Source organism: Lipophrys pholis, assembly GCF_963383615.2.
Source record: "Lipophrys pholis genome assembly, chromosome: 13".
In the NCBI taxonomy this organism is placed as follows: domain Eukaryota; kingdom Metazoa; phylum Chordata; class Actinopteri; order Blenniiformes; family Blenniidae; genus Lipophrys; species Lipophrys pholis.
In genome coordinates, this window is record NC_137632.1 from 11,294,639 (window position 1) to 11,308,040 (window position 13,402).

Consider the following 13,402-nt stretch of genomic DNA (forward strand, 5'->3'; position numbering starts at 1 on the left):
TAAAAAAAAAAAAAAAACAAGTACCAAGTACCTGGCAGCAGTTCTCACTGTGAAAAAGCTTCTGTGATCTTTGTGATATTTTGGGAAGCTGTGTGTGGATCTGGGAAGGTGGCAGCAGGATCGACACTCAGTCGTGGCCTGATAAGTGGGGTCGCTTTCGCTCGAGCAGAGAGTTGTAAAAAGACTGTTTTCAAATTGGAGCACTTTACTCATATATTAAATTCAATCTGTTTTAAAGTGTGTGTGTTTTTTTTCTATCATCCTTAAAAAAGTACTGGTACAAGAGATTACTCAAAACCTTAATTTGAGATTTCTAGTGTTCTGGTTAAAGCGCCTCCTGGTGGTGCATCAGGTTAAGTCTCAACCTTTAACATGGGCAACCGGGATTGAATCTCGTCTGTGGCAGGAACAACATCCGGCCTAAAAATGATCCAGACGTGCTGTGGCGACACCTGAGGAAGTTAGCACCTCTGTTTTGATACTATCCTCTCTTAAATATCATGAGGGCATTGAAGTAAATGTCTTTAATGTCTGAATGTTATGAAGAGCGTGCAGATTTCAAAATGTTAGTTTCAAAAGCACTTAAATACATGAAAAGCTGGCCAGTTTGGCCTCTGTGTGCCCAGAGCAGAACATACAGTGTATATATAGATACATAACAACCTATAAATGACTGAAATCCAGATTTTCTTGTCATTTGTTTCAGCGCAAAGAACGAATACCTTCAGAAAGTTTTTTTTTTTTTTTCATCTTTTTTTTTTTTTTACAAAACCTGACATGAACCATTCCCTGGAATCTCATAAACAAACAAGGGCGATCATAGATTTCTGACATCCGTCAAAAAGTTTCCGGCTCACTTCGAAAATTTTATGGAATCTTCCATGGCCTATTATCTGTCTGTGGTGAAAACGTCGACAATATCTGTGCAGTAGTTTTGACGTAATCTTACTCACAGACATACAGACAAACAAATTATTTTATTACGTTCTTGGCGGACGTAAAAAGTGCAATCTGACGTCGTTACCGCTCGACTACTAGATGACCAGTCCGTCACTTTTTTGATCCCATAATTTCAACAACCTTCCATGCTCCAGTGTTTTCACAAACTCACCATCAGAGTACTGGTATGATTTAGTGCTGGTGCTATTTCACGACCAACGAGGCAGCTATCTTTCACTTCAGCATTCTTTCGGACATCGCTGAGATCTGCTGTTTAGTGTTTCAGCCGCTTTTACATGGTCACTTTTCTGTCAGTCCGCTCGAATTCTTACCGATTGAGGCATCAGAGAGCGTCTCATTTACATGAACCCTGGATAAAGTGAAAAGATTGTGGAGCAGGTTCATATATCCTCACATTCAGCCAGTGGGTCTCTCACCCCTCTGGCAGGCTTGTTTTGACCCTCGGGCCTTATGTTTGACTTCCATGCTATTAATCCATGCAAAATTCATTTCCATTTACAATCCCAATGCGTTCGGCCAAACTTAGATTTATAGATTAGCCATGAATAAATACACATATATATATATTAACTAGTCACATCACAGCCTCTTTACACTCAGCTATAGGAAGTATGGCAAACACACAGTTGGCTGTGTGATGTAGCTTACCTTTGGGCTTATTTTAAATAGCCAGGGACAGAGGTTACCTGAAATGGCAATAGTTTGGGGTATTTCTGCATCAAAATATGTGGGAAAATCCTTTTTTAATTGTAAACAAATTCAGGATTTTTCACTACAAACAATAAAGGAAAGTCAGCCAGGGATTGATCACAGTCGAGTGAGTTCCATGTTATTCCTTTCGCGTATATCCTCTTGTCTCTTATGGGCTAATGTTGATGCCATACAGACTTTACTACTTTTCATATGTGTCAATACATTAATGAGGCACATTGGCCCCATTACACTGTAGGCTGCCTGCCTCCCGGGGGAACGAGGGCAGCAGGGGGAAAGCAGGCTTGCCAATGATTGCTCTGTTCTCCACAGAGCATAGCTTCCCTTTAATCATCTCCCTTTTTCAAACTTCTCCTGTTGTAGCCCGGGGCGAATCACATGCACAAACTCACCACTGTTTCATCAATATTCTGTCATTTTTCTCTCGCCACGGGATCAGTGCGTGATAAATTTTGCTCGCCGTGATGAACCTTTTTACCTAACTTGAGTCGTAACCAGGGGAATGAGGAAATGGTTCGGGGCAACAGCATGTAAAATGGGCTACTAAATATGACCCGCTGAACCTCCTGTTGGCTGACAGTATGTTAATGTAACTCGGGCTCCATCCAAACGCAGCTGTTGAGAAGGGACATTTATCAAAAACCAACATACAACCAGGTGTTAACAATACCCTGCATGAGACAAATGAAGCATCGTTTTAGAAGTGACTAAAACCACCAGAAGCTGTGAAACCATTCATAAGATTAAAACAATTTATCAACTTTTGCTTTTTATTTCACAGTTTAGTGTATTTTCCTTCTGTGAAGCAATAACCCAGATCAAAATGGCCTAAAAACAGAGATCTTTGTTTTTAGTTATGCATCCCACAATTATAGCTTCTTTTTTTAAAAAAGTGCATGTGTTTTTTTTAAGGTACACAGAGATTCAGCGTCTGATTACATTAAAGCCATGGTTAATTGTTTTGCATTACGACAGCCATGGAGACTGTTAAAAGTTGAAAATAAGTGTAAGCCTCTGGGGGTGTCACACAAATTGAAAGCGTTTGGATTCAGTTCACGTTTCTTTCACTGGATTATGAAACCAAATCTGCTTTTGACAACATACACAAACTGCATGAAGCAGCAATGTCGGTGTAAAGCACTCAAGCAATTACAACATACAGTATATTTCTTTATTGAAACCATAATATTTTCAGGTGCAGCACTGAGACGTGATAAATATTCATTTGCTTTGCTTATTGGTTTAACAGTATCTCTTCCCGTCTCTGTCAGATGGACCATTAAGATGGATCACACAACATTGCGGGACTGCAAAGTCACAAAAAAAATTAAATAAAGAAAATAACAGCCTTTTTTTTGTTTTTTTATTTATTCCGACAGAATTATTTTGCCAGGAAGCAGCATGATTAGTCTGACAGGGCTGTCATCCGGAGATATGAGAAAGATACATCGCCCTGGTGGAGACTTGTCCGCGTCAAATTGCCTCGTAACGTTTTTACTGCGGCAGATTTATTCGAGGACACAATCAGTTGTAATCAAGGAAGACAAGAAGTTGTTGAAGAAACTGCTGCATGTTGCTAAAAATGGATTTATCATGCTCACATGTGGCCCGGTGGGAAACGGGCAAACCGGGGGCTGCATTATCTTAACAAACCACATTTTCGCATGATTAGGACGAGTCTGCTTGTTAAACAAATTCCATTTGTGTGTAAAATAAATAACTGTGTGATGTATTTTCTGTGGTTGTGAAGTCACAGAGGCGGAAAACATATTTGTTTGTGCCCTCTCTTGACGGGTATGGATTGAATATATGCACTCTGGTAGTTACCTGCTCTGAGCGACACCGCCAGTCACTTTTGAGGTGAGTGTTTCCAGACAAGGACAAAAAGGACATGACAAACTAGAGACAACTGCTGCCCGGAACATAATCGCAAAGGTTATTTCCTCTGCATGCTTTGGGCGAGCCAATGTTGTTTCTACTGTATGAGGTTTTAATATGCTGAAAGTGCTTTAAAGCCAGATGGCAGGTCTTGGTTGAGAGAACCTGCTGTGTTTGGGCTGACCTGAACCAATGGGGAAGACTTTATGACATGTTAGACACCAGATTTAATAACCATGTCCGAGGACATGCACCCACAGGGCCTCAGTCCCCCTGATACTCGACACTGTTGCAGTCGATTTGTTGGCACCGCCACCACAGGAGAGGGCATTAGTTTTTAGAACTGACTCAGTCAACAATATAACTCAATGGAGAATGTGATGAAGAGGCAGAGTTATTCTTACTGCGGCCTTTCTCCTTGTGAGAAACTATTCGGTCTGTCCTCAAAGCGGTCACTGGTCAGGGAGAGACTTGTGGCATGGCCAAGGTCTCTGGTATGAGCAGGGCTGACTCTGTGACCTCTGTAATTGAGATGCAGGAAGAATACTGCATTCGTATCAAATGAAAAACTATTTTAACTCAGACAGGAGGAGCAGTTGCCAGGGAAAATAAGTTGATCGAGGAGTTGTCTGCCCTTGTGGGTTTAGTGGTAAGACCTGCTGTCGAGTCTATGATTAGATTGAACATGCACTAACTTAGCTCCGACTTGAAGCAGAGGGATATGCTCCGTGTCAAACAGCGATGACAGATATGTTCTTGAAAAGGGACTAATTGTTAATTAAACAAGGTGGTGGTGTGTTTTAAACTCGAGAAGGGGAGAAGAGCAGATTGACTCAGCTGACAGAGCAGCGGAGGGTGACAGCGAGCACTGTGAGTACAGCATGACTGTCTGTCTGCGTGAGTTTCTGGACATAAAGTTAGAGAGTCTGACCGCTTTTCTTTCTTTTCTTTCTTTTTTTTTTTTTTAATGAAAGACACACAGCACGTCGATGCATCATCCCATGGCCAGATAAGAGCTCAGGCCGCTGACATTGTGCTGTTGCCAGGAGTGTGACTGCAGCTTCAAAGCCAATGACACATCAGCTTTTGATCTGAGAATAGGCAAGGGCGTCTGCAAACCACTGGTCAAAGCACAGTTCCCTTACATTTCTCTTCCCAGCTCAAAAGATGCCGCACCAGAGCCGCACTGTTGCCATGCACACAGAAAGTTCCAGAAGTCGTGCTCTGCCTTGTCCGCTCGCTCAGCTGCATTCTCGGAAACACAAGATAGACAATGAATATTGTAAGAAATACCTTGAGTGTCTGCACACACCATTATCTCATCGACTCACACTGCTGTTTGTGAAAATAATTATTCTCTGTAAACAGTCTTTCCTGTTTGTCCAGTCGAGCTCGCCAATTACTTTTTTTTACCGAGGGTAAACATTATACTGTACATCCCGGTTGGTCGAGTGGATTTAATTTCTGATCGGAAAAAAAAAATAAAAGTTTAAAGGTGTTTGGATCATTGCACACTGTGCTGTGTGAGCCGTAATACACTAGAGGCTGCTTGTTTATCTATGTTTAAACCCTATGTAGAAGAGCAAACACTTGGTCCTATGGAAATGAGAAAGATAGACCAATAATAAAACTAATAATAATAATAATTGGCCTTGTTTAACCCTATAGTTAAAAATATATATATATATTTCTAGTAACTGCTGTTATGCCCTGCAGCTCATTCGGACTGTGATTTCTCAAAATATATGTAATTATTGCACTGAGAGAACAAGGAGGAAACAAAGCATAACATTGTATATTACAATAAAAGAAAGAACTGGAGTTTTTATTCACAGATCTTTTTCAGGATGGGAGCTCCGGTCTCAGATCACGGGTCAGCTCGCCTGAAACCTTCACTTTCACTTTGGACTAAAGTATCAGAAAGAAAGACCAAAAAGAGAAACCCATGCAGGGTAATACCGGGGAGGGGGGAGGAGGAGAGAAAGAAACGAAAGGGAAAAACACAATGAAGTAATATATAGCTCATGACAGGAAGCAGGAGGGGACAGGGCAAAATGTGCAACAAAAATATATGGCTGAGGAAGAAAGGGAAGCAAAGGAGAAAGGAGGACAAAAGCACACCTCACTGCTGCTCTTCATCCTCAAGGTTTAATTTATTACATGAACGGGAATTCTTCTGCAACAAAGGACTGTAAGCGAGAAATCAGTTCATTTTCTGTATTTTTCTGACTGTCATCAAACATCATGAAAGCCGAAAAAAATAAAATAAATCTTGTTAATGTCACCAAATTCTGATTATCTTGTCTTAACCACACTTTTTTTTTTTTTTTTTTTAAATCTGCCATTTATTAAAACTCTTCACTATAAATCATTGTCCCAGCGGAGGACTCGATTCTTAATGATTATAAACAAGGCTGATCTTTGGATCGTATACGTACACAGTGCATCTCGCTGCAGTTAATACCCATTACAGCACCAAATGTGGATTAATCTCCCTCTTCAAATACAGCACATCAGATACACTCCTATTTGCATTTGGGACTACAGTGACCAGCTGCTCCTGGAAATTCACAAGCATTTTTTTGTTTGTTTGTTTGTTTGTTTGCTTTTAATAAATTATATGTCAAATAAATTTTGGTTTTCAGATAAACCTTTGAGGTTGAGACCAAATGCTATGCAAATGTTTGAAGTACAGAAAAACAAATCCATGAAAATACTGCATTTTATTCTTGCATATGAGAAATGTATTGCCCGTTTGGATGATCCAATAATGTTTAAGTGTTTCCATTGTTTACCCTATATATATGTGAATATATGGCAAAGTAAGCTTTATTTTCAGTTTACTAAAAGAGATTCATACAAACTTAAAAGCAAACGATTGTAGTGAGACTGAAAAGACTTTCAGTATCATGTTGGGAAACATAGTGTATGACACTTCTGCTTTACACATACTGTATATATAGCTCTGGATTTACACTAAACTGTGGCATTATTGCGTTGTGCCTTTAAGAAACATAGAATATAAATGGCATGATTCATAAAACATAGCCAGAGCAAGGCCACCGAGAGCCCGGTAGGATGAATCCATATATATTAATGCTCTTTTTCAGTTTAAAACAGCGTCATCTTGAACTTAACCTTCAGAAAAGGGTGACGAGTTGAGATGACTGTAGAAATTACTTGATGTGAGAAATCCAACAGAAAAAAAAAACATTTTTACGTGTTCAGTTTTCGGTATTTATCATTTATAAGTTGTAAACAATAATATACTATCTGGTTAACCGCAGACTGTAATGCTGCAGTTACCCAGATAGTAAAATATTGTACATCCGGCTGTATTTGGCAAGAACTCTTCAACTATCTGCATAAACGATGCTTTCTAATCCTTTTTTTTTTTTTTTTTTTTTTTTTTTTTTACTTTAAATTGTCATCTTGACAAAATGTCACTCTTTTAATCTTTAAATAGAAAAACAATAAGCCGTTAAGATTATTTAGACTTGTTAAAATATGTTTTTAAACATCCCTTAGTGCATTAATGGGCTTTTCTCATTTGTTAAAAGTTTACTTTACTCCAAGTTAGCTGACAACATTCATCTAAAAAAAAAAAAAAAGTCTTGACAGTAACACATTTCTGTCATTTGACAGCACTTCTTACAGTTGTTCTTTGATTGATGTTCAAAAATTCATATGCTATTGAAATCTCATGGAGAAAAAAATATGAGATATATATATATATGTCTTTATATTGTTTAACAACAGTAAATGTTTCTATCTTTCTCGTCAGGTCTTACAATCTATAGAGATCAAAACACTAACGCCGCCTCGAGTGTCATCAGGACTTGAAGTATCTGTAGCAGAACATGATAACAGTCATTTGTTAGAGCGTCACCAGAAACAAACACAAAGTAATATCCCCGTGTGAAGCGGGCGGAGGTGTTGTGTCTGTGATCTGCATTGCAAGTTTAATGAGAATGTCAGCGCTGTCAGCAATCTGATGCTGATTATAATAAGAATCTCCTTTGTGCTCCCCCTCCTCTCTCTAACATGCCACGAACACAGTGAAGTGTTCGCCTCCTGTTTGGAGACCTCCAACACATCGCTTTGCTCGTCATGTACCCGATCTGGAGGTGAATGCTGATGTTTAGAAAAGAAATCCCAATTAGCAACTACAGTGGGGTTATTTGAAATGTGTCTCCTCACTTCCAGCCCTGCTCTCTTGGTGTGGCGCTCATGCCCACGTTTCTCAAAGACATAGTGCCATCTAGTGTGCATCGCAGTCGGTTGCATGCCAGGTTGTTTTTGATAGCTGGCTCTTTTGTTTTTGTTTTTCTTAGTGATAGGAGCGGATGGAAAAAAAAAAAAAAAAGTCCTGAAAATGTGGATTCAAATAGAATCTCTGATACGTGTGTGTGCAAGTAAAACTACTGTTGTTGAAAATGTTCAATGAAGCGCACATTTTACAAGATCTGCAGAAGATATTTATTTTTCTATCAACACTGAGTTGCATTTTCAGTAACAGGCATTTAAACCAGATTCCTCAGATGAGCATTAAAGCATATAACAGACCCTGTCAATTCCTTTTACCGTAAACAGAATTATTCTTTGTTAAAGCAATCAATGCAAATATGTTGAATATTGATTTCATTTTTCAGTAACAACTTACGATTTTCAAATTGTAGTATGTTATGATTGAATGGCCTAATTTCAAGCCAAGGTTTAAAAATGTATTGGAAAAAACTAAATTAAAAATATAATGTTAATAATTATAATATAATTAAGGAATAAGTGTAGTTAAAACATATTTTTCTGCTGGTTCTGCAGGGTTGTTGTTTTTCAGTTCCCTCAAAAGATTTGCACAATCTTTTAGACAGCTGTCAATTCTCACCATTTTCTAACCCAAAAAATGTAAAATAAGATTCCTGAATTCTTTACAATCTGAAAATGTACCCAAAATATATTGCCCCTGTTTAAAAAAAATATTTTCATCTGGACTCTCTTTAAGCTCATGTGCAAGCACAAATCCAGCCCACACAAAAATGCACTTTATTTGTAATTGTCCAAACAACATTTTTTCCATCTCTTCCCTCTTACAAAACAAGGATACTTGTGTATGTGGTTTTTTTTTGTTTTGCTTTTATTGCAGAATTAAATTTTGCCACATATATAGATTAAAAAGAACACTGAAATTAAAAATTGTGTTAGTGTGTTTTCTATTATTAAAAAAAATGTATGGAATATTCTGATTACTGACTTGTGACGTTTGCATCGTGGCTGTGAGAGGTTTTTGTAAGTGTACTACAAACAAAAGTACTACTTGAAGACTTGTGTATATGTGAATATTTGTAATCCGTACCTGTGCCCTCGACATGTGAGGGTGGCTTTTATTATTATTATTATTATTATTATTATTATTATTATTATTATTATTATTATTATTATTCCTAAAATGAACCGTTCCACTTATTTTGGAAGTTTCATTATCCGATATTAGAGGTTTGTTTTTTGTTTTTTTAACTATTTAAAGTATGTTTGTTCCTTCTCATTTTCTTTACTGTTTAATTCATGTGCTGAACAATGTGTTTTCACTGCGGTTGAGTGAAGCAGCTAAACATTTCTTTAATGATTACATGGTTGATGACAACTTTGTGTGTCAGTTATCCTCCAGAAAGCTGTCTCAGCGTGTTAAAACAGCCTGTTGAGAAGTAAACATTTTGCAAGAACGTGTCCAAATGAAGCCGCTAATCAAATGTTTGCATTGCTAAAACGTGAGTAATTCACAGTTTTTAAATCAAACTTTTTTACGCGTCCCGCTTTGCCAGCAGATCCAGGTAAAAACTGAAAATCTTTCACTTGTTCAACTAAACTTAATGTATGAGGTTTAGTCAAACATTGCCAGTCAATCTCTTGTATTGAGTGCAGCCTTGACCCTCTGGGCAGTATCAGGGCTGCTGAAGTGCTTTGGCATCAGTGTGACAGGATTAACACATCAAAAGCAGTGTCGAGGCCTACAGCAGCGTCACACAGGCAGTACAGCACCTTTCATGTTCTGCTCAGGTTCACTACAATTTCACGTAAGCCAACAGCAAGTCAGACGGAAAAAGATAATGGGGCCAACCTGCTGCTATCAGGCTTTCCTTCAGCTTCAGTGAAATATGTCAAATTCTGTGTGTTTGATGAAAGATTGGAGTTCAACAGGCTCAAGTCAGGAAACGATATCTGACTTTGTCACATGGCCGGGATGCAAAGGAGCATTTAAGTCTGACATTCAAGTCGAAATTATTGCTGCAAGCCGGCATGGTTTTACTTCTTTTGATGTCAACTATTGATAGTTTGTATAGAAGGGAAATTAGCTGTAAATCATTTACTTAGTGTCCAGAAGTACGGATGTCTCAGGGTTAAATCTTCTTTTGATAAAATGTGTTCACATGTTTTTATGATCATTTCACAAATGGGATGCATTTTTTGAGGCTTAAAAAGCAAAGGTACACACAGTTAGCACATAATTAACTTGACACCAATCCTAAATCATTTCATATATACATGTCATGAGTATCAAGGGTACAGGTTCTGTGCTTATTTTTCTATTACGAGGACTGAAATTAAAGTGCTGGCGTACTTTGGGGGTTGCGGTAGTAAATAAAGGAATCAGGGTGTGTGAGAAGACAAAAAGCTTTTCAGGCACACTGTATATAATGTTATACAAAATTAAAGCATTAATAAGTAGTGTTTTGAATTTGTGCATCGGTGCAGCATTGCATCTTCTGTTTGTGTGGCCCAAAAACATGCGTTTTCTGAATTGCCCATAGTTCCTAGTGCAGCTGAAGCACTCAAACATTTTATTTTGTGGTTCAAATTTCATCTCAGCAATTATTCATTATGAACAGTGCTTATACACTGCTGTCCAACAAGATCCAGACATTAAAACTAAAGTGAGAATCTTTTATTGGAAAAAAAAGAAAGAAATATTTAATATTTATCATAAACCTTTATGCACTTTTGCAGCAAAAGGAAAAGAAAATTCAACTCAGTTCAACTGTATGATTTAAGAAAAGGTGAAGGTTATTAACTTTTAAAAAATGTTGCCTGTGGTTTGGAAAAAAATTCTCCAAACGGTCTGATTCATATTATCATATTATCAAGAAAGATATTTACAAAATAATCATATAGTCAATGACTTTTAAAATGTTGACAGAAATTGAGGAATTTACACGTTAGAATATAATTTCTACCAAGATCAATTATTAACTGTTTGAATATTCATTATGGTGATGATGCAACTATAAATATAAGGAAGATTTGAAATATTTGCATTATCTGACACTCTTGAAGCATCGTAGTACATATCCATTAGAAATGCTCGATAGGAATAGATTTGTGAATTGTCACCCTTGCAGACACTCTATGTGATTTATTTATTTATTTTTTCTGAATGTTTCATTTGATATTATTCTACAGCAAAATAACTCAGTATAATGTAAATGTTGCTTTATATTTTTCTGACGATTCTCAGTCATCCAGGTCAGGTCATTCCTCGATTCTTCTCTCAAAGGAAACTGGATTCGCTGGAGGCTGTGACCACATTTCACCTCTCTTCTGACAGAACAAGAATCGGGGTTAAATATTTGATGTGCTGCACGATTCTGAAGCGCAGCAACGGCAAAGTCTCACTCTTACATTAACGTGTGTGTGTGTGTAACGGTGCTTACTTACCATTTGCATGCTTGTTTGCATTAAGCTCCGGACAAGATCACTGGCACAGGTGTTTCATTCGGTTGGTGCAGTCTTCACTCATGTACATGCTGTTTATATTTTCACCCGAGAGGCAGAATAGATCAACATCTTTATGGTGCGTCTTAATCAACAACAGTCTCTTCTTTGTTTAGGTGATTGACATTAAAGAAAAGCTAAAGCTGTCCAAGAAATTCTGGTCCGACCTGCCCGAGGCAATGTGTGTGGAGGACAGAGTGACCGCTGGAAATGCCAGCGATGAGGACTGCTGGAACGGGCACACCAAGGGCAGGTAAGGCCAGCGGGAGCCAGTGCGGGCTGACACAAACAGTTACTCACAAGTCCAAAGTCTTTTCAGCTCGCCTCCTGATGTTAAGCAGTCTAATCCGGGACAAGGAATCAGATTACTTACTTTAACTGACTTAAACTCTGCTGTGCGAGAGCGTCACATACTTTGTGATTCATCCAACAGAAACCGCAGGTTCAACCTTTGAACTACTTAAATGGTTTAATGTGCTCTGAATCTTTTTTTGCACGTTTATTATGATTGAAGATGACGTCCGGTAAAAAGAAACATTTTATTTGTGAAGTGAAGTATTTTGCTGGGTGCTTCTGACGCCCTCCGTCATTTCTGAGGTCAAAGTCAAGAGTCAAAGGTATCTGAGCTTGCCGTTTTCACTCTGGAGGTGCACATCAACCGAGGTGGCCTGGGATTATAGGAAACAAAAGCTTTTAAGTCAGATGATTGGTGGTCTGCTCTCACATGATAACCTGCCGCTTATGTATCGGACAGGAATGCAGCCGGCTGACATGTTTTCCTCAGAGAAGTATGTCAGAACATTGCGCCCAATGAGTCGGTCAGATTTTGTCGACATCTTCTTCCATCTAGTCCTTTTCGAACCCTTTGTACCGTGTTTCATGTGGATGCAGTCATCTATGTTCAGAATGAAATTAAAAGAAAATAAATGATTTTGCAGGTACTTTCCGGAGGTTCAGAAGGATGGGCTCACCAGCCAGGTGCACAACCCCGAGGTGCTGGTGGACATCACTCGCCCGGACACCTTAATCCGTCAGCAGATAATGGCTCTGAGGGTGATGACCAACAAGCTGAAAAATGCCTACAATGGCAATGATATCTACTTTCAAGACTCAAGTAAGTCATTTGTCACTTTTGTCATGTAAACAAATGTGACAATATCCTACTTATTTTTGTATTTATTTTAACCAGAGGCAGAATTTAATTTTATTTTTTTTAGCACTGCCCTCCCCGCCCTGTTCGGTCAGGTTCATGTTCCAGCTGCTTGTCACTTATCCTGATAATCTGTCTTCTTTGAAATGCTCCCTGACCTCGAGGCAGCAGTAATCAGCACCAGTAAAGATGCAGGGGGCACTGAAGGTGCAAATATCGAATATCAGCGGTGGGCAATACAAATCCCTGCAGCTCTGGTCTTCATCAATGAAAATGAAATCACGTTCGAGTAGTAGATTGGGAATGTGTCATTTTGGTTGATTTAAGTCCATTTTCAAACATATCAACTATCAAGGATAATTTATCAAAAATATTCTGAATGTTTGAGTTTGTTTTGTTTAATCCATAATTATGACAAAATATGTAACATGGTGATTGATCCATTAGAGATTATCATGACTGAGTCAGAGTTTATATATTCAAGGACTAAGATGTACACACAAATGTACATGTGTGTACATACATGTATGGTTGCTAGATTGCTTGCTCCAAGACTTGATGTACAAGAACCCCTATATCCCATGGGTTTGGTTTTGCACTTCTAACTAGAGCTGCAAAACAATTACACATTTCTTCAATATTGATAATACATTTTATTGTGACTCATCGGGATTGCAACACTATTAAAGAAGATTTTCACTTTGCTTAGGCTTCAGGTTCAGAAAAAGAAGATTTAGAATATATTTTTTCATTACAATGATTATTTTTGTCACATTACATACATATTTGTTTTGTAAATTATGTCAGCCATGATTCATACTTCAGAGGAAATACATTATGCTACTTTGCAAACGAATGCATTCAAAGTTTTATCAACTGCATAGAAAATGTTTGGAAATGTAAAATTATTAAATATAGGTTAATTAGTAACAATGT

The 13,402-nt window shown here is 38.1% G+C and overlaps 1 protein-coding gene across 1 annotated transcript in view; it reads left to right on the plus strand.

Annotated features, from left to right (window-relative positions):
- LOC308119304 (glypican-6-like) overlaps positions 1 to 13,402 on the plus strand; it is an 87,183-nt gene that overhangs the window by 71,194 nt on the left and 2,587 nt on the right. Inside the window, exons 7-8 of the mRNA XM_080479236.1 lie at positions 11,433 to 11,569; positions 12,255 to 12,430. Coding sequence (XP_080335362.1) covers positions 11,433 to 11,569; positions 12,255 to 12,430 — 313 coding nt within the window. The remainder of the gene's footprint in view (positions 1 to 11,432; positions 11,570 to 12,254; positions 12,431 to 13,402) is intronic.